This window comes from Haliotis rufescens, unplaced genomic scaffold, assembly GCF_023055435.1.
Source record: "Haliotis rufescens isolate VD_foot unplaced genomic scaffold, xgHalRufe1.0.p SCAF_2, whole genome shotgun sequence".
NCBI lineage: Eukaryota > Metazoa > Mollusca > Gastropoda > Lepetellida > Haliotidae > Haliotis > Haliotis rufescens.
Genome location: NW_025963890.1, coordinates 41,090,487 through 41,113,359, shown reverse-complemented (window position 1 = coordinate 41,113,359; position 22,873 = coordinate 41,090,487). Strand labels below are relative to the sequence as shown.

The 22,873-nt window shown below is 42.8% G+C and overlaps 1 protein-coding gene across 1 annotated transcript in view; it reads left to right on the top strand.

The window, feature by feature from the left end:
- The first annotated feature begins 6,258 nt into the window (after positions 1 to 6,258).
- Positions 6,259 to 22,873, top strand: part of LOC124114495 (vitellogenin-3-like) — a 42,425-nt gene continuing 25,810 nt past the window's right edge. The window contains exons 1-13 of the mRNA XM_046475085.2: positions 6,259 to 6,387; positions 7,491 to 7,511; positions 11,796 to 11,941; positions 12,697 to 12,836; positions 13,585 to 13,747; positions 14,353 to 14,535; positions 15,783 to 15,928; positions 16,577 to 16,772; positions 17,817 to 18,001; positions 18,432 to 18,597; positions 19,042 to 19,311; positions 19,909 to 20,100; positions 20,658 to 20,875. Coding sequence (XP_046331041.2) covers positions 6,345 to 6,387; positions 7,491 to 7,511; positions 11,796 to 11,941; positions 12,697 to 12,836; positions 13,585 to 13,747; positions 14,353 to 14,535; positions 15,783 to 15,928; positions 16,577 to 16,772; positions 17,817 to 18,001; positions 18,432 to 18,597; positions 19,042 to 19,311; positions 19,909 to 20,100; positions 20,658 to 20,875 — 2,069 coding nt within the window. The 5' untranslated portion in view covers positions 6,259 to 6,344. The remainder of the gene's footprint in view (positions 6,388 to 7,490; positions 7,512 to 11,795; positions 11,942 to 12,696; positions 12,837 to 13,584; positions 13,748 to 14,352; positions 14,536 to 15,782; positions 15,929 to 16,576; positions 16,773 to 17,816; positions 18,002 to 18,431; positions 18,598 to 19,041; positions 19,312 to 19,908; positions 20,101 to 20,657; positions 20,876 to 22,873) is intronic.

Sequence of the window (22,873 nt, the reverse complement as noted above, 5' to 3'; positions counted from 1 at the left end):
CAGTCCGTGTTTTATTCCCTTATAATGCCCTATTAATGCCGAGCGCCAGGCAGGCTAACAACAAGTACCATCTTTTGGTATGAAGCGGCCAGAGGATCGAACCACCGACCTTCCCCTCTCCGGGCCGATGCTCTATCCACCAGACCACGGCGGCGGTCAGGTCACATGTTACATGTCGGGTGGTCACATGACTGATACCCGTGGGGATGCTGGGAAAGAATATAGGTTCCCAGCAACCTCTGCTGGATGTAAGTGGCGACAAAATGGATTCGGGTGGTCAGGTTCGGGGACTTAGTTGGTTGCTTTTCATAGTATCCCAATTGCCTGGATCGATGCTCATGAAGTTAATAACTGGATCGTTTCGTCTGAGTGTGGCGTTGAACAAAAAACAAAACAACTGTTACATGTCTGACTGGTCACTGGTCATGTATAGTTAGTTTCAAATGCTATTAGCCATTGGTGTGTCTGGACACTCTAATATTTACATGCCGTCGTGATATTGCTGGATGGATTGTAGCTGACTGCGGTGTAAAACGTCATCCACTCACATCACCAACCAATGACGTCACAAGGGTCTGCAAAGCATTGTGATGCAATTTCATTGCAGCGATATCGCTTGATCTCACCCAAACCATGGGCGCGTAGCAAGCCACGAATCGCTTAGAGTCAGCAAATTAATCGCTCATCCGGGGTCTGCAACAGTTCGAAGAGCTTGCGCACTTTCAAAATACTACCGCTTGGTTGCCTTAATGAAGAACGTAATAGAAGAGGCTCGTTGATGAACTGATGAAAATTATGACTACTTTGAAGACGTGGGGCAGACTGAGGATGATGGGGTGAAAGCTGCCCTTGTTCATTTCCCAGTCAAGAATTTCTTGTTCCGCGGTCCAAGTCCAAGGCGCCATTTTGGTTTGAGAACGAAGCGACCTCAGCCAGCGATTGTTTCGCTTGCAAGCGGCTGAAAGTTAGCACACTGTTGTAAGGCGAATCGCTGTACATCGATTGGCGCTTTACAATGCAGCCCATATCTTCCGTGGGAGCCAGTTTTGGATGATAATTGGTCTTCAGGGACCCATGCTGGTGACTACGGTGACTTACGTGATCGGGTGGTCAGGCTCGTTGACTTGGTTGATGAATGTCATCGTATCCCAATTGCGTAGATCGATGCGCAGGATGTCAATCACTAGATTGTGTGATCCAGACTCCATTATTCACAGAAAGCCGTCATATAATTGGAATATTAGAGTGCGACGTCTAACAAACAATGAAACAAATAAAGAAACAAACACAGTACTGTTTCTATCAACTTCTTATGCGAAGCAATTTTAAACTGGACAATGTTATGATCAAACATAATGAGATTTACGTAGATATAGACGTTCTCCTTACATAAGCGTTATTATTCTACTCAAGAGTAATAGGTTACTGGCGACCAACTGTTCACACACTTTCTGCTTCTCGCGGATGTCATGGGGTCAGAGTCGGTGACACAAACCAGACACATAGTCTCACAACAAACCCCTGCTCCTAGTGCTTTCAGGTTTTTCACGGGTGATTAATGAGATCACAGGCTCTGTGACTGACAGGTACCGTCACATGAGTCCCTGAAGTACTGGTGTACTTGAACAAGCTCCAGCACCGGAGTGCTGATCCTGTTTTACAATTTCGACCAAAATGAGAGATACCTCTTTACGTAATATCCTTAACGCGTCACGCTGTAAACTATGAATAAAGATGTAGCTAAACGATAAAATCGGAATCGTACACTCGATTTTGCTTATAGCAGAGATTTCACGTGGCAATTGAAAGGCATTTGTCGCTTTTATTTACAGGGTAACATATATAATTGAATGGCAATGTTGTCGTCATACCATCAATATATTTACCGTATTTCCTCTATTAGACACCGGGCCTCTAATAGACGCCGGCCTCTAATAGAAGCCGGGTCAATTGTTCAGTGCAAACAATAGAAGCCGGGCCTCCAATAGACGCCGGGTCGATCAATTGATACGGATATCTACGAACACAAAATATTTCCATTTCGTGACGATTCGGGACATTCGTGGTCATAGTGAAATGGGAGTATTAATAGAAGCCGGGCCTCCAATAGACGCCGGGCCTCTAATTGACGCCGAGTCAAAGGCTTGTCCGAAATAAATAGAAGCCCGGGCGTCTAATAGAGGAAATACGGTATAATAATACATAGCCGTATTATATCTTATCCTTAAGACCAATTAATGTTGATCCCATATCTAGGTCAGCACAACTTCACCTTCATAGCATCATTATGTTTCGCTAGTTCGGTTATCCAATTCACAGATTATTCATTATCATGAGTGAGTTTTGTTTTACGCCGCTGTAAGCAGTATTCAAGCAGTATCCTGGCGTGGGACACAAGAGATGCGCTTCCCACAATGTACGAGAATCTAACTTTGCCTTTGGCATCAGAGAACGCTTTTACCTAAAGGCTACCCCGGGGGTAGTTTGACGCTTCTGGAGCGAGTTAATGCCATCAGATAGAATTCAAAATGAATAAAATAGTTTTTCAACTCATCAACTAATAGCTATAGTTCACATTTAACATTGTGCTTGCGAATCTGTTTCGCGATACAAAAAAATACTGCATATAAATGGTGTCTTCGGGGAATATCGTGAAAAAATATGTATCCTCAGTAAAATATTAAAATACGCGTTGAATGTTTTGAAAACTGTAACCGATATTGCAGGTTTCACTTAAGAGTCGACCGTCTGAAGATCTGGTTTCCAAGCAATTCTCTGTTCGTTTGCTGTTTAAAGCAGCACTCAGCAATATTCCATTTTGTTGGTGGCGGCCTGTAAATAATCGAGTCTGGGCCAGTCAATCCAGTGATTGACACCATGAGCATCGATCTACGCAATTTGGGATACGATGACATGCATCAACCAAGTCAGCGAGCCTGACCACCCGATTCCGTTAGTCGCCTCTCCCGTTAGTTGACATTGTGAGCAACGACGCGCGCCGTTGGGGGACGATTACACGCCATCAACCTGACCACCCGATCCATTATGTCGTCCCTTACGACCAGCATAGGTTGCTGGGGACAATTTTTAACCTGTCCCACTTGGGTCTTTGATGACAAACAACGATACCCGCCGTCGGGGAACAATGTCACGAAATCAGCCAGGTCACGCATTCTCTACGCTTAGTTATAATTTCAGATGGCTCTTGCGACAAACATATCGACCTATTCTGCCCCGGAATTCACAAAGATGTTATAAATAATCTAAAATACAGGTTGCTAGAAACAACAGTAATTACACAATCAATTGGGATGGTATTTTTGAACAAAATGTCTTATTGTGATTGTCATCTTTCCCTTTGGAATTCCGGGTTAGAATCATTCGTCACCACTCGCCCCTTTCCGTAACCTGCAAGAAGCGCTATTCGGCTTGTCCCGGAATAACACGAGTTGGTCACCAATGGGGTTAGAATAGGTCCCCAATAGCCGTAAACTTGTACGAGGCGACTACATATATCCGTCGGCCTGGATCGGTAACAAAGCTGATTGCGTATCTTTGTTCTAAGACAGCGTTGAAACGCTGCTTATAACGTGATGCAGACTCGATTACAAACAGGCCATCACAGCTAGAAATATAGCTGAGTTCCGCGTCAAACAAAAGACAACAAAACCATACCAATTCAAGATAAAAAATTCGTGAAATTGAAATTAAATGTTCTCCACTGAGCTAATCCCGGTATGTAAATATACCGTTAAGGCCATTTCGATGTTAGTCATGTCGATTGTATTGTTGACATGTGTGTCTATGGTAAGCTGGTGTGTCGGTGGTGACGTGTGACGCTGCGATGTTTACGAAGCAAAGACAATGTTAAGGTTACCATATGGCAAAGGCCAGGGAGAGTTATCGGAACTAGAATTGTCCCACTTATTTAACATGTAGGCGTATATTTAACAGTGAGTGAGTGAGTGAGTGAGTGAGTGAGTGAGAGAGTGAAATAACGAGTAATAAATATCGAAATTTCGTGAAATTAGTTGAAATAATGAGAAAAGCTCGAAATTTTGAGTGTTCGAAATAAGAAAATAATCGAAGTAACCAGAAAATAATCGAAGCAACCAGAATAAACTCGAAATAACGAGAAAAAGATCGAAATTTCGAGAAAATAATTGTAATAACGATACCAAAGTAGTACGTCTTGTCTCCAAATATGATTTGTCTGACGAGGTTAATGATTACATAGTGTGTTCAAATTTCACCAAGAAACGATTGTGGTTAAAACTGGTGAAAGAAAAGATTCACCTACAGCTAGCTACTAAACAATGCGTTTCTGAGCAGATTATCGCCATCAAGATATCTCACAATACGATCTGGTGTGAGTGAGTATGGTTTTACGCCGCTTTTAGCAATATTCCAGCACAATCAAGGCGGGGGACACCAGAAATGGGCTTCACACATTGTGCCCATGTCGGGAATCGAACCCGGGTCTTCGGCGTGACGAGCGAACGCTTTAACCACTAGGCTACCCGACCGCCCCAATACGATCTGGACGAGAACATAGGTCATGGAAACCTGCTCTCGATAGACCAGAACATCTTTTTTTTTTTTTTTTTTCAGGACTAGTTCAATGTCAATAGAATCAAAGGAACGTATTTGTGGAACAGTTGCTAATGATATCGTAAAACACGTTTTCATGTCATGTCGAAAGAAAGACATTAGAAGAAAGAAATATCATGTTTGATAAAATCATTGATTTGCTTTATGTTCAAATATTTGTGAGAATTTGGACAGATGATGATGCCTTTCTGCTCGGAGGTTTACCTGAACAACTTGAGTGAGTGAGTGAGTTGGGTTTTACGCCGCTTACATTATTCCAGTTATATCACGGCGTCTCAGCTTAATGTTGGAGGAAAGCACGAAGTGATGCAGGTCTCAGACGTTTACCACTTCGGAGAAACCCACGAGCACGGGTATGGTGCTGACAAACCTAGAAACATAATCGGGTCGAACCGGGATTCGAACCCACAATCATAGGTTTCTGGCGTGCCCAAGGGACGCAACTCTGCACAGCGAATCGCGGCGCCTAAGACGACTGGGCCACCCGTGCCACCTGAACAACTTGAAGATGAATTAGACTACAATATATGGGCAGAGAGCATGATAAATATTGGTGGTGCAGTTTAAATGTGGGATGAAGTCATCCGAAGCTGCTTATATTAAATAATGTATATATTGGAGTGAGTGAGTATGGGTTTTTTAACGCCGCTTTTAGCAATATTCCAGCAATATCACGGCGGGGGGCACCAGAAATGGCTTCACATATTGTACCCATGTCGGGAATCGAACCCGGGTCTTCGGCATGATGAGCGAACGCTTAAACTACTAGGCTGTATATACTGTAAGCAAGTGTACACTTGTAAATAACACATGCTTGTTGACCATTTATTTACACTAAAAACAACAATTTGATACATGTGTTTTTGTTTTGTTTCTTGTTTAACGCAGCACTCAGCAATATTCCAGCTATATGACGGCGGTTTGTATATAATCGAGTCTGGACCAGGCAATCCAGTGATTGACATCATGAATATCGATCCTAACAATAGGGGTCGATGGCATGCATCAACCAAGTCAGCGAGCATGACCACCCGATCCCCGTTTTTCGCCTCTTACGACAATCATAGTCGCCTTTTACGGAAAGAATGGGTTGATACATAAGTATATAAACTTCTTCTGATGTAATCATGCATAATCATATGTAATATATGCACACTTATCCTATAAATATTGTCTTATTACTGTATTCCTTGTAATCTTCATGAAGTTGAGGAATATAAAGATTTATCTGAAGATCTATCTATCTATCTATCTATCTATCTATCTATAGACTAACCGGCTGCCCCTTTCCTCTCAAACGAATCGGTTTTTCGGTTTTATCTTACCATTTTCATTGTTTTTTTAATTAGAAAATACAAATTAGACGTATTTTGTGTGTAAAAATGTAGACAAATGTAATTTCCACAAGAATGCGCCTTGTCAAGTCATTGTAGCAAACTAGATAACCCATAACAGGATGATACAATGACGCGCAATGTCAAGTTTCAAACTTTGACTGACAGGTATAGAGAGTGGTCCGGAATGGACTCCCGACAATGGGGGGTTCACACACGCCCTTTGATTGCACAAGTTGTAAACTAAAAGTGCATGCGGGGCACAGATTGCTGCACAGGCGCTTTTTAGAGGAACGAGTGACCGTGCAGGGGGAAAATTCCAAAGTTCAAGGCCAGGAGATGGTTTATAAGGGCCGAGAGAGGAAGCGACTGTGGAACCGGCGAGGGTAGATAGCAGTTATGTTGTCTCTCTTGGTGCTTGCTCTGACGCTAGGGGTGGCAAGTAAGTAAATTTGGTTTTGTATCATTTTTTTAAAAACATGTGCCTTGACCATTTTATACTGTATAAGTTATTAATACGGTTCCTGTGGCCGGTATGTTTAGACATTGTTATTTTGTAAATTTTATTTCATTAATTTTGGGATGTTTTAGTTAACATGATAGAAACGAACATGCACAATCATTTTTAAGATTTATACGCGAGGATTTGCTGGTGACATCATGTCATCGACAGGGTGTAGTAATGTCCGTTGATTGTGCTGAATACTCCGTCAAAATCAATTTTTTTGCAATTCATATCATACCGTACTTCTATTAACTACATTAACTATCGAATGGCGTGTTGAATGTAGCCATTATTACATAAGATATGGACATCCGGGATGAATGCCTAAACTAGATGTAGCAGTAGCAGCTGTAGCATTTGTAGTAACATTGAATTGTTTACTTTTCACCTGTACAATCATATGAACACGTTTACATTTTTACAAATCACAAGGCTTGTTTTTTAAGCCACGTTCGACCTATGAGACAATACCTTTTATTACACAACCAGGTACCTTTAATATCAGAAATAGTTTCTGGGCCCAGTAAAAGCCAACTGAATGTTATCTATATGTAGCGTGTGGCATATATTTCATATTTGTGCGGGGGATATGTGTGTGATTGTGGTATACATGTATAGAACAAAATGGTCATCAGTTTGATTCATTTTGTCACGTTTCTCGCAAAATCTCGTGAAAATCACTGTGTTACATCATGCTTCTGTCTTCAGCAACCCACGCTTACCGTAAAAGGCGATTATGCTTGTCGTAAGAGGCGACTAACGGGATCGGGTGGTCAGGCTCGCTGACTTGGTTGATGCATGTCATCGTATCCCAATTGCGTGGATTGATGCTCATGATATTAATCACTGGATTGTCTGGTCCAGATTCGATTATTACCAGACCGCCGTCATATAGCTGGAATACTGCTGAGCGCGGCGTTAAACAACCAACCAACCAACCAACCAACCAACCAACATCATGCTTCTTGAAGATGTGTCGAACATTGTTTGTCTTTTTATCAATATATTGCTGTAAATGTTTGTTTTCGTCTTTGTTACAGCCCCGAAACTTCATGAATCGCGTAAGTATTGTTAAATTACGTATATGTGTGCATTGATATTATAAGAACAATGTGGTTTGTACCACGAACCAGTCGTGAGCTACTTGACAGCACGTTTATTGATTATGATTAAGTCAATGACATGGGTCAAGATACGAATAGAAATGTATTTGAATTTTGTTTGATTTTGCAAGATGTTTGTCGGAAGGCTTAGCGGGAAAAGGATTATTTTCCGCCCCTTTTTAATACTGAAAATGACTACTCTACATAAAGTAACACTAATCCCATTGATATTTACAATTTAATCGAACAGGGATTGTTGGTTCGAAACCTAGATTCCCTCCGATTATGATTCTTGCTGTTGAGTTTCAATGAATTAAGGCAAGAAGCAGGCATCCCCCATGGGGACTAATTGTGCTCCCCTTCTTGCTGATCTGTTTCTTCATGCATATGAATCGCAATTTCTGCTCGGATTGGCAAAGTCAAAACAAGGTAATTTGGCCAAGAAATTTAACTTAAGCTTCAGGTATATCGATGATCTGATTTCGTTCAATAAGAATCAAAACGCCAATTCTCTTCCACTGATTTACCCACCTGAACTAGAAATAAAAGCGACCATTGAGACAGCCTCATCTGTTTCATATTTAGATCTATGCATAAAGATTCAGAGTGGCAAAACACTCTCCACAAAACTGTATGACAAGAGGGATGATTTCAACTTTCCAATAGTCAACTTTCCCTTCATGTCGAGCAGTATTCTAGCAGCTCCAGCCTTTGGTGTTTACATTTCACAACTTTTGCGATACAATCGAACATGCTCTTTCGACTAAGATTTCAAAGAACGTCACACGACTAGAAGATTTCATAGAAGTTGCTGTTTGATCAAGGTTACAACATTCAAGGCCTCAGTAAACGTTTCAAAATGTTTTATGGCAGACATGTGGAGAACATTTCCAAATTTGACGCATCAGTGACAAAAATGATGTCCGATGCAATTCCTTATTTTGACTTGTACTATGTGTCCCCCTGTTGTTCAGGTGAACAATTTACTTGCCTTTGCATATGTACACCTGATATCATCACTATTTGGTAGTGATTCATTAACACATGCTCATGATATAGTCGGAATCGTACAGTCGACTCTGCTTTATGCAGAGATTTCTATTGGATGTGGATAGGGTTTTGTCGCTTTATTTTTTCTATAAAAAAACCCCAAACAACATACGTTCACGAAATGCGCGAGTCTGCACAATACTCCTGAGGGCCCTCAGCTTACTCACGCTCTTACGAGGGGGCACGGGTGGCCCAGTCGTCTAAGGCGCCGCGATTCGCTGTGCAGAGTTGCGTCCCTTGGGCACGCCAGAAACCTATGATTGTAGGCTCGAATCCCGGTTCGCCCCGATTATGTTTCTAGGTTTGTCAGCACCATACCCGTGCTCATGGGTTTCACCGAAGTGGTAAACGTCTAAGACCTGCATCACTTCGGGCTTTCCTCCCACATTAAGCTGACACGCCGTGATATAACTGTAATACTGTTAAAAGCGGCGTTAAATCCAACTCACTCACTCATTCACTCACTCACTCACGCTCTTACGAAAGTTGGGAGACAAAAACAGGTTTATTTTTGTATATTTATGTAATATCATGTCCAGACCAGCTCTCATCATATTCGAACGACAATATCTCCAAACAACCAGATTTATCACCTATCTGGACACTCGGAATATCCCTATAAAAATGAGTAATATATTTGGTAAAATCCAATTTGGAACTCTGACTCCGCAAAAGGAGTTTCTCCCAACTAGAGAGCTACTGCCAGGACCCTTATATATGCTCGGAGGCAAAATGTAGAGATACCATCAAAATCAGATAATATGATACCTGCTGCCATATCCCCCACACTGCATAGCTGGACCATGTAGAGCACCAGTCGACCAGCCTCCGTTTGACCACGTTGTTTATATTAATGAAGATGATCAGCACAGAATAAGAGGCTCAGTGAGTTGGGTTTGCTCTTTGAATGGTAGTGATAGGATATATTCACAACGTGAATGACAAATATGAAAAGTTAAAATGGCTATCAACAGTACAATCATAATATTTATAGGTTCCATTCTGCATTTTGTGTTTTAAATATATGTTTTTATATAACTGGCATATTTTTTCATTAGGCCACAAATGTAACCTTTACTAAATACAGGGGTAGAAGTATTCTGTCTTACAGACCCTCATACAAATATATATCAAATACAGCCAATGCAAGTCTATAATGTTTGGCAAGTTTAGATTACTGAAGTCTGAAAATGAAGAGAGTCTCTGGGCTCCCTTTTATTTTTATCAAGATAATTGAACAACTGGTTTTTTCTGTACGATATGTTCATTTCAGAGACTAGATGTTAGTCTAGGGTAGACGACGCTGGTATTCTAACAGTCACATATGTGTTGAACATGCTACTTCTAGCCTTAGTATTCAAACTGCCTTAAAGAATTTTATGTCAACTTCCAACCCGAAAAAGAGTTCTGTATGTGAAGCACTCGTTGGTACCTTCTCAGATATTTTACAAACCGTCAACAAATTATCAACAAAGCCTGGCAAAAATACATCAAGTGTACCATTAAGAACCCAATGGCACGAGCTTGAATGTAAAGAGACAAAACGTAATATGGAGGAAAATATCTCGAGTTAAAAGAAAACAATATATATCAATTAATGATAGGGCTCTTTTTGCCAAAAAAAAGAATGCAAACGTTACTCAGAAGAAAACAACGTGTATATAAACAAAATCAGCTGGAACAACTTGAAGTCTTATTAAAACAGGAACCATTGGAAACTATTAAATAAAGACCACTATCAATCTGGATTTAGGAGGGGCTACCGAATATCAGATAATGTATTTGTTCTTTAAATACTGGTATATTCCCAAAAAGTCAAAAGAAAAGACTATACACTTGCTTTGTAGACTTCCAAAAGGCCTTTGATTCAGTTGACAGATCGTTACTCCTAACAAAGCTATTATCAAATTAAATCTCAGGAAATGTATTAAAAATAATATCATCACCATAGAATGATGTCTCATATAGGGTGAAAACCAACAAGGGGATTTCACAATCCTTTAACTCCACCATCGGGGTAAGACAAGGATGCATGTTGTCTCCCACATTATGTAATATATGCCTCAGTGATCTTCCACATTATATCGAATCTGATAGTAAAAATCTAACACTTAATGGTTGCAACATTTGTTATTTGTTGTTTGACTTAGTACTATATGCCGATTCTCAAAAAACCTACAAGTGTTACTTCATGGTCAAGGTGTATTTTGTGCAACAAATAACCTAACGATTAATGGTGACAAAACAAAATTATGTTGTAGTGTTTGGCAAATTAAGTTAAACAGACAAAAGAATATTTGGACAGTGGGTGATAAAAAAATACTAGTTACGGGTAGAGATGATTAAATAGGAATTACTTGAATTATTTGAAGCAAATGGTAAACTTAAAATAGTCCTAAGCCTCTTCTGAAAAGGCCCCAGGCCTACCACAAGCTTCAGTCTACCATTTGTAACCAACATATACCTACAGCTCTTGCATGCAAATTATTCAAAACATTAATCGAGCCAGTAATCTGAAATCTGGGGTATAGAATCAATCCTCCTGAACAACCACCATCACACAAATAAGTTCCTCGTGGAAGACATCTCGTATGTGATACACACAACTTCAGCAAATCACATATCTAAATTAAAATGTAGTTGCAAGCAGGAATTGCGGGCTCCAAGTAATGCGCGTTCAAACGTTCGCAAAAATATTCGTCCATGTTTAAATCCTCAAACGATTTGCTTGTGCCAACGCCGTCAAAAGTTAGACACCGCTTGCGGGACATTGCCGCTGCGAAATTGGCCTTTGCCGGAGCGTCCTTGGGTGTTCTTAAATCCAATTCAGACTTCGTCCATATTCAAGAAATTTCAAAGTGCACCGCGATTCGCTTTCATGCGAATACCTAAAAATTAGAAAAAGTCGCGTTCGTGCAAAGAACCCAATACGAGATTGTGTCTGTAAAGGCCTTGGATAACGTTAGCACTTAGGGGACAAGATGGCGCCCCAGTGTAAAGGGATGCGGCAGCGAAGGAGATCATCGCTCTGATTGGTTAAAAGGCTTCCGGTCGGAACTATGTATTAACGATCAGATCGTAGTGACTTGGCGCCGTCATTTTATTTGAAACTGGAATGCTGTTAAGAACAGCCTTAACCCTAGTAAGCGAGAGTATGTGTACCCGCATAACGTTCTTCTGTCTGTATTACAGGCTACACAGGTAAGCGAGAGTATGTGTACCGCTACATGGCACAGACGGTGACCGGCATTCCCGGGGCCAGCAAGGTGTACTCAGGGGTCAAGGTCATGGCAAATGTCAGGCTACAGTTCCACACAGCGTCAGTCATCATCGCTCAGGTAGGCTTCGCATTGCATGCGACAGCAAGTCACATGCCTGACTTTAAGCATAGCCGTTTCCGAAATAAAAACGATACAATTATTTTCGTCCAAGGTATATTATATTTCTCGTTATTGGTGTTTTCTGAATATCTGATGGAATTTCAAACGATAAATAGCAAAGTCTTTGACTGACGTTCCACATTATCACTTATCAGCCTCATCACTAGGTCTTCAGCAACCCATGCTTGCCGTAAAAGGCGACCATGCTTGCCGTTAAAGGCGACTAACGGGATCGGGTGGTCAGGCTCGCTGATGTGGTTGATGCATGTTATCAATATTCCAGCTATATGACGACGGTCTGTAAATAATCCAGTGATTGACATCATGAGCATCGATCTACACAATTTGGAAACGATGACATGCATCAACCAAGTCAGCCAGCCTGACCACATTTAATATTAGGCTCTGTAGGCTCGTACAGAACGTTCATACAGTTGGGGCGGTGGGTCAGAGCACAAGGCCAGAGTTCAACTCCCTAAATGGCTACAATGTACACACGAATCTAATTTCTGGTGTCCCCCACCATTATATTAATGAAATATTGCTAAAAGAGGCGTAATTCCATATTCACTCACTCACTCACTCGAGTTTCCGGACTAATAATGATACTACTACTACTACTACTACTACTACTACTACAACTACTACTACTACTAATAATAATAATACTTTCATGATAATTTATATTATATATTACTTATATTTTTAAATAGTTGGAAGACTTGAACCTATTCACCATGAACGACGCCTTCCGTGATGTTAACCCTACGCGAGAACAGGTTCACCCAACCAAGATGAGTAGGTTCTTCTGTCCAGTCATCTACAAGACGCTCATGGAACCCTTCACATTCACGTAGGTGACCTGGGGATATAAGGTGTGTCTGTGTGGGTAGGTGACGTGGGGGTATAGGGTGTGTCAGGGTGTGTGTGTGTGTGTTTGTCAAGGTGTACATTTCTTCTTCTCGCTGAATTCTTCATAAACAGGTTTAGCGGAATTGAATTTGTAGGACGACATGTGGTCATATTTGCGTTAATATAACTATAATGGAGAGATGAAACCAGTAAGCTACTAACCCATCGAACGATTAAAATGTGCATGCGTGCGCGCGTGTATGCGTGTGTGTGTTGTTATTTAACGCCTCATTCGGAAATATTCCAACTTCATGACGGCGGCCTATAAATAATTGAGCCTGGACTAGGCAATCCGGTGATCGATATCGTGAGCAACGATCCCCGCCGTCGGGGAGCCGGAGCCGGAGCCGGAGCCGGAGCCGGAATCAACCAAGTGAGCCGGCCTGACCACCGGTCAATTTGGTCGCTCCTAACGACCAGGGGCAGTTGGAAGCCCAGTGGTTAAAGCGTTCGATTCCCGCCATGGGTACAATGTGTGAAGCCCATTTCTGCTGTCCCCCGCCGTGATTTTGCAGGAATATTGCTAAAAACGGCGTAAAACCATACTCACTCACTCACTCTAACGACCAGCACAGGCTGCAAGGGGGGCCTATTCTAACCCTTCCCTACCTTCCCTAAGCTGAAAGAAATGAAACCGTACATTCCTACTCCATATCCGCAGCATTATCTCCCTTTGCTTTATCCAACAGCTATACCAGAGGTCATGTGACCGACTTAAAGACGCCCGAGAACGAGGCTTACTGGTCAGTGAACATCAAGCGCGGTATTGTCAGCCTTCTGGAGGTCAACATGGAAAAGAGATGGACCCCGGTGGCGGAGAGCGAGGAGGCACCAGTCTACGCCGCTTACGAGGTGATATGTTTCAGACAAATGTTAAACTTGATGCTATGTCACATGGACATTATCTTATCACCTTATATAAGAAAGCTACACGCAATCGCAAAGAACAATGAACTACGAAGCGTGGTTTAATTCACGATAAAACATTGTTCTATCATGACGTCAATTCTAGAGACTCGAATATGCGCTCGCAGCGTGATGAGTTCATATATTGGACAACGTTATTTTTAAGAGGGAAGTGTCTGGTAAGAATTTCGATGTTTATGAATGGCTTTATATTCCGTGGTTTACTCCCGTGCCAATGAGAGCTGGGCCCACTTGCACAAAGTGATCTTAGCACTACGACTATTGTAAGCCTATGTTAAAGTATGGGACTTACGATCATCTTAGCGCTAAGATCGCTTTGTGCAAGTGGGCCCAGGTCCTGCTAATCTTGCGCTTTATTTTCAAATAACAACGCGTACCTCTTTATTAGAAGAATCAAACAAATATCACCGACAAATGTCAGGTATGAAGCAAGTATATTCGACGGTCATTTGATTACTTAATGCTGATCGCCTTTTCTGCCATGGAGACTCACAGCCCCATTACTCACACCTCTTGTCACTGTTTGCCAGCTGAGCGCGTCAGGTGTGTGTCGTACAGAGTACACGGTGGAGGATCCGGAGTTCAACATAGAGGTGCCGGAAGGTACGATGGTCGTCACCAAGACAAGGGACTTCAAGAACTGCCACGTCAGACCGGCCTGGTTCAAGACCATGTTCTCCGTCCGCACGTGTGCAGAGTGTGAGGCAGAGAAGGTAAGGTGTCGGGGGATGCTGCGTCTGTATGCGTCTGATTGTTGGGGTCGGGGCAGGAAAGTCTATATGCGTCTGATTGGAGGGGTCGGGGGCTGCTGCGTCTATATGCGTCTGATTCAGGGGCTCGGGGTCTGCTGCGTCTAAATGCGTCCGATTCAGGTGTCGGGGGCTGCAGCATCTCTATGCGTCCGATTCAGGGAAACGGATGTGTATACTTATCTGAGTCATGGGGACGCGGGCTGTTGCTTCTGTATGCGTCCGATTCAGGGGGACGGGTGTGTATACTTATCTGATTCAGAGCGACGGGGGCTGTTGCGTCTGTATGCGTCCGAATTAGGGGGACGGGTGTGTATACTTATCTGATTCAGAGCGACGGGGGCTGTTGCGTCTGTATGCGTCCGAATTAGGGGGACGGGTGTGTATACTTATCTGATTCAGGAGGTCGGGGGCTGTTGCGTCTGTATGCGTCCGATTCAGGGGGACGGGTGTGTATTCTTATCTGATTCAGAGCGACGAGGGCTGCTGCGTCTGCATGCATCTGATTCAGGGGATCGGGTGTATATACTTGTCTGATTCAGGGAGACAGGGGGACAGGTGTGTAAACTTGTCTGATTCAGGGGAACGGGTGTGTATACTTATCTGATTCAGGGCGACGAGGGCTGCTGCGTCTGTATGCGTCTGATTCAGGGGATCGTGTGTATATACTTGTCTGATTCAGTGAGACAGGGGGACGGGTGTGTATACTTGTCTTGTTCAGGGGAACGGTTGTGGATACTTATCTGATTCAGGGGGTCGGGGGCTGCTGCGTCTGTATGCGTCTGATTCAGGGGATCGGGGGCTGTTGCGTCTTTATGCGTCTGATTCAGGTGTCGAGGGCTGCTGCGTCTATATGCGCCAATTCAGGGGACGGGTGTGTATACTTGTCTGATTCAGGGGATCGGGGGCTGCTGCGTCTATATGCGTCTGATTCAGGGGACGGGTGTGTATACCTAACTGGTTCAGGGGATCGGGGGCTGTTGCGTCTATATGCGTCTGATTCAGGGGGACGGGTGTGTATACTTGTCTGATTCAGTGGATCGGGGGCTGCTGCGTCTATATGCGTACGATTCAGGGGATCGGGTGTATATACACAACGTGTCCGAGGGCCTGGCTGTACAATATCTCAGATGTGCACCAGAATCGGAGTAGCATGAAGTATGAAGCAAGATAAACAATGAACATGACTGAACGTGACCCTCTGTCCCCAGACTCTGGCCCTGACGGAGGGAGCGCAGGTCCGCTACACTCTGAAGGGCAACAGGAAGAATTTCGTCATCTTGAGCGCCGTCGGGGAGAGCTACGTCAGTTTCTATCCGTACTCCGCCGAGCGTGGCCACTTTTCAACCATCATCAAGTAGGTTCAAACATGGGAGGTTCTTGTCTTGATATGGTCATATTGACACAGTGCACTCTGGCTAAAAAGGTCACTTTTCAACCATCATTAAGTAGGTTCAAACATGGATGGTTCCCCTTGCCTATCATATGGTCATATTGACACAGATCACCCTTGCTTAAAAGATTCACATTTCAACCATCATCAAGTAGGTTCAAACATAGGTGGTTTCGTTTTCTTTAATATGGTCATATTGACACAGTGCTCTCTGACTAAAAGGAATTCATTTCGACCATAATCACGTAGGTTCAAACATGAATGGTTGTATTCCTTGGTTGGTCTGACTGAAGCACTTGACATTGGTTTACCTGTGCCGGTGAGAATCAAGGAAGGGTCGCAGAATGCTCTTCCAACCAACAATATGTAAAAGAAAAAGAAAAACATTTTAGGGGCACCGAACAAAACATAATTTAGCGAGATATCAGGCTAATCTTATGTAACAAATATTATATCTGGGATTGCACTTTCTTAGTCAAGTACAGATGCTAGAACTTGTTTGGGTTGGAGAACTAAACCACACCTAAACCGCATGTCGCGGATAGGTTTGTAGATATATTACCATCAGTTTAGGTTTTGAGATCAATAGAATATCTTATTTTTCGTTCCCAGTCAGACCATGTATTTGACCGACGCGACGGATCTGGCCGACAGCACGGAAATAGCTCGTATCGCCACGATGTCCATGGCGCCCCGATCTCTCATCACCTTTGTGCCGGAAAATATCATTGACAACCAGTTCCCATTCGCTGCGACTACCCAGAAACCCAAAAATATGGACGAGATGATGTTTTCCACGAAGAAATACGTAAGTTGACAGCACTGACTCAAGACTGCCCCTGGATAGACGTGCACGGCAGACCAACTCACTTAAATTGAAATCTTCTCCACGTCGGAAAACTTGTCACCTAGCAGTTAACGAGAACGAATAAAGAGTTATGTCCCTTTAACAATTCCCACTTTGTCTTGTCAAGGTAAATAGAATGTGATTCTTAAATGGATACAATTTACAAATCACGAGGATGTGTAACCTATTTTAAAACTTGACTGACGGCTGGACAAAATTTCAAAGTTATGTTCAAGGAACTATCAACAATTTGACGATTTTTTTTGAAGGGATATACGATTATCGTTACAACTAACTTAACTATTATCGATGTTTCGTCATAACAAAGATTTTAACCGTCTTTAATATCAAAATCGTGACTACATGTATGTTCATGTTTAACGATACATGATTGTTATAGATAGTAAATATTATGTCAATAATAACAATGGACATTGGAATAACGGTACACCATGTCTCACCATTTCTCATTTTGACTCTTGTAGTCTACGCTAGGCGTGGGTCGTTCTTTTGAGCATTCAAAAGTAACATCACTTTGAATTGTAACATTCTATCCTCCTAACATATATTTTTGTTGCATATTTTGTTTATCGGGAGCACCGGCGGCCCAATTATCTAAGGCGCCGCAATTTGCCGTCCCTTGGGCACGACAGAAACCTACGATCGTGGGTTCGAATCCCGGTTCGCCCCAATTATGTTTCTAGGTTGGTCAGCACTACACCCGTGCTCGTGGGTTTCAACGAAGTGGTAAACGTCTGAGACCTGCATCACTTCGGGTTTCCCCCATATCAAACTGACACGCCGTAATATACCTGGAATAATGTTAGTGAGTTGTGTTTAACGCCGCTTTGGAATAATGTTAAAAGCGTAGTTAAACCCAACTTCCTCATTCACTCTTTCACTCACTCATTTATATTATCTCATGAATGGTGAGAGAGAAGGGGAGTCTGTGACTGATGAAGCCACCATATCTTACATCCATGACAACCATGTTTGTCGTTGTAGATCGTCAACGTCCTGAAAACGGCTGCGCAGAGTATGACGGGACCCGCCGTGTTGGCTGAGGGAGCTCTCTTCCCTGTCATCGCTGTCACCATGATGAGGCGAGCCAACGTGACCATCCTCACCGACATCTGGGAGACTTACGCCATCCCTAGGGCTGAGGAGACCGATGATGAAATGGCCATGAGGTGAGGCATCTGTTTCAGGGGGAAGTAATGTCAATTCGTTTGTTTAACGCAACACTCAGCAATATTCCAGCTATATGACGGCGGTCTGTGAATAATCAAGTATGGACCAGACAATCGAGCGATTGACATCATGAGCATCGCTCTACACAATTAGGATACAATGACATTCATCAACCTAGTCAGAGAGCCTGACCACCCGAACCCATTAGACGTCTCCTACAGCAAGCATGGGTTTCTGAAGACCTAGTCTATCCCGGATCTTCACGGGTATTCTGTAATATCAATGTGTACTCATCCTCCTACAATCCAAACACATGATTACGATAGGAATGTATTTATTGGATGACAATCAGGCAACAATACATCCACACATGCAATAACGCAACCGAAGTTTACAACTAAGTACCAATGCAACTGTATCGTGTATCAGGAAGGTGGTGTGGACCTGTATGGCTGCTACCGGCAACTATCTGTCCGCGAAGTTGATCCTGGAGACATGCGTGGCCAAGAAGATCCCCGCCCTGAACTGTGCCACCCTCATGAATGTGGTCGCCTTGACTAACGCGCCGAACAATAGCCTAGTTGAGAAACTACTGGTGAGCCATCTTCATTACTCTGTCTGTAAACAAAACCGTTAAGACACAGAAATGGACAGTACTGAATATGAACAAAGGAGTGTTGTGTATCTATATATACAAGCTGCATTTATTTACCCATCAACTCGTATGTACACCTATGGGGGAGTTGGAGGGTGGTCTGTAGCGTTTGCCGGTTCGGTTCCCATATAGGTTCAATGTGCCAAGCCCATTTTGGTTTCCCGACCGCTCTCGGGGCTGAGCATTGTTAAAAGCGGCGTAATTTTCTACTTACTCACAAAAATAATGGATAAATAATAGTGGGGTCAATTGTGCGAAGCGCGTTTCTTCTGACCGACCGCTGATGTATATCAAAAACTTTGCTAACAGCGGCGTAAAACAGTCACTGAGTCTCCACAATAACGGATGAAACTATTCGTTAATGTTGTTGTCGTTATTGTCCAGACTGTTGCTACTGATTTGGGAGAAGGCGAGGAACCACAGTTTGTGCGGTCAATCTGGCTTAGCATTGGTGCTATTGCCAACAAGCTGGCGTATGCGGAGAGGTACGAGCTGACGACCCTGACAGAGACCATCCCAGTCTTCACCAGGATTCTGGCTCACGAGAAGGACCCGGTCGCCAGAGAAGAACTGACCGCAGTTAAAGAACATTTACTCAACAGGCAGCAAGATGTAACGAAGCTCTACAGTGACACCCGCTCCAGAATTGTTGGGGTACGCCAAGGATCATTCATTAAGCATGTATTCTTATATTGAAACCAAGAATAGTCTTCCCGCAATTCTCAGAGTAGTATATATCTATGATTCTATACAGCGGCTGACTAAACAAATGACGTTAAAACTAGTCTTGGGTTATTGGTATGACGTTATCTCGTCAAAGTTGTTTTGATGTTTTGTCAATGTCAAATTGCATCCATTACTAAAAATGTCAAACTTCGGAAATAGCTTTCTAATTATTGAACGCATTTCATTATTATCCATATGGCTACACATGGCACTGTCTGCTACCGCTATTTGATTTGCTACATTCAGATTTCGTTAAACGGGGGCATGGGTGGCCCAGTTGTCTCGTACGCATGCCCGAAACGTATGATCGCGGGCTCGAATCCCAAGTTCGACCAGATTATATTTCTTGGTTTGTCAGCACCATACCCCTTGTTGTTTTCACCAAAGTAATACGCCTCTCAGACCTTACTTCAGGTTTTCCTCCCACATCAAGCTGACATGCCAAACTGCAATACTATTGAAAACAGCGTTCAATAAAACTCCCTTAAACCAACATTAATCTTTCTAAACTGATTTTGTTCTCAGCTCATAAGATCCCAGCTGACCAAGGCAGGAGTGGAACCGAAGGTCATGGCACTGAAGACAGCGGGTAACGCCGGTCTGCCTGAACTCATCCCCCTCTGCACCACCATCATCACCGACACCGACCAGCCACAGGTTGTCAGATTTATGGCGGTCTTCGCCATGCACAAGATGGCAGAGTTCGCCCCCAGAATGGTGAGTTGGTTGAATCAGCACTGCCGGACACCACTGGATCAGGGGATTCTAGTAATGTCACAGCATGTTATCAGTACTTTGAGGTTCATATCATATGAGGCATTCTTCACAATGAGGCGTCACAAAAGCTCACGACCAATCAATAAATAAATAATTTACGGATTTATCATATATTGAATTAATATGTGCTGATGTTTTTTTTTATAATTATGATCATGGTTTTCATATAGACAAAAAAAAAGAGTAAAATAAATAATAATGATGATGATAATAATAATAATAATAATAATAATAATAATAATAATAATAATAATAATTATTAAAGCATTTACATTACGCAAAATTCCATTAACTATTGTTCGCTTATTTTACAACTGTGACAATAATTTCCTACTCAAATACAATTTTTTTTTATATATACAAGGGGATTGCTATGCAGGGTTGTGTCCCTTTGCTGCTAAGTGCATCCCAAATGTTGTATAGCTGATAGTAGAGAGTGTGAATGCCACAGCATTCACTGATATATCAGCATGGATGTATCACCGTCTGTCCACCAGGTCATCGAACCGCTCATCCCAGTGTTCATGAAGACAACAGACAGTGCCGCCGTCAGGATCGCTGTCTTCACAGTTATAATGAAGGCCAGGCCAACAAGACCCATCATCGAGATGTTTGCGCGCCATATCGCCCGTGAGCCTGACCTCCAGGTGTCCTCCTACATGTACACCTTCCTCGAGACTACGGCCAACACCACTCATCCCTGTTTCCAGACACTGTGAGTCCACCATCTAAAGTGCCAGTTCTATGTTCGTTTGTTGTTTCACGCCGTGCGCAGCAGGACCGCCTCCGTGGTCTAGTGGTAGAGCGTCCGCCCGGGGAGCGGAAGGTCCAGGGTTCGATCCCCGGCCGCATCATACCAAAAGACGTTAAAAGATGGTACTTGTTGTTACCCTGTCTGGCGCTCGCCATTAAGGGGCTAAACCAAGGACTGGTCGGCTCGGAGTCAGTATACTGTGTCTGAGTGGGGTATTCATGTTAAAACTGCGGCATGGTATCTCAGTGGGCTAGCACTATAAAGCGGCATCAGTCCGGACTAGTACAAGCAGCCACACACACACACGTGCATGCACGTCGCTATATAAGTGCAATAATCTTGGACGCGACGTTAAACCCAATTTCACCTCACCTCATCTCACCGTGCGCAGCAATATTTCAGCTATATGACGTCGGCCTGTAAATAATCGAACCTGGACCAGACAATCAAGTGATCGGTATCGTGTGCAACGAACCACGTTGTCGGGGTACGACGATCAACCAAGTCACCGAGACTGGCAACCCGATCCATTTGGTCGCCTCTATAAGGGAACCAAAGGTTGCTGGGTGTTCTATTCTAATCACTTATCACCATGGTGGTGCAATACTATGTCAAACCAGTATGAAGTACTGTTTATGTTTATAACGAACACGCTTATAACAAACTGACCGATATAACGAACTTATCTTTTAGTCAAGGCAATTTGTTGTTTATATGCTGTATATATATATATCCTTTTAACGAACTACGGTTATCACGAACTAGAATTAGTGTCTACACTGACAGTACTAGTCTAAACCAATCTTTGAATTTCCCTTGGTATTTAACACAGGTTCATTAACAACTTCGGGAATCGTATATCGTGTCGGCCATTTGACGTCTTGTACTTGATGTAAATGTATTACGACGCGCTGTCATATGACTTGGTTACTGAGGTAGTTCATTACAGTCCTTTGTCACCCAGTGATGATATTATTTGAATACATTTCTTGTTGACAAGCTACAACACATGTTCCCGTAAAACAAGAATGGCATACATACGCTCATGTCACCTCTCGGTTTGGGAACTATTTTATTCCGCGATACAGCCGGTTATCCAACTTCCATACAGTTAGCCCCTCACTCTATGAAGGTTCATACACCAATGAACTCACAAAGAGAAAGTCAACTCTTAATGATATTCCGATCACAGTTACTTTTGCTATTGATTAAGTGGTTGAGAGAAAGCCTTTAGAAAAGTAGATGTAACACGACGCAGAGTAACACAGAATAGAGACAACGTGACAAAGAATAGAAACGAAATCAGTAAAATCGTCTCACACCAATGTCCTTTTGATTGTTTTCCAGCAACTATAGTCTTAACACATTATATTTCCATGTACTAAAAGTGTCAAATGAAGTAATTGGCAACATGGCGTCTAAGTTGCAGTAATAGCATCCGTGGTCTAGTGGATAGAGCCTCTGCCCGGATCGGTAGGTCGGTGGTTCGATCCTCTGACCGCGTAATACCATAAGAGTATAAATTATCAATCTCATTAAAATCAGATCGTAGTTCTCGCTACCGCTAAACAAAGATCTGAGGACATCCCATTACGGGTCACGTCAGACCGACCTTGCGCGAACTTTGACCGACCAATAGAATGACCAATCAGAAAGCAGCTTTCTCGAGCTTTACGGCACAAATTTCAAATTGGCGACTACGCTTCGAAACAAATTCTCGATTACCAATTTGAAACCTGAACAAAAAAAACCATTCTGGAATGTCTTATAGATGGTCTAGATTGTATGGATTCAGTCGTTAAACCTGTAACTATCGTTCGGAATACACCATGTTAAAGTTTTCGAGATTGCATGATTAGAAATCACATTCCGACTGTCACTTTCATAATCTGGTAAGCGACGCACTGATTGGTCGGATGAAAGGTCGTTTTGACGTGACCCCTAATGAGATGTCTTCAG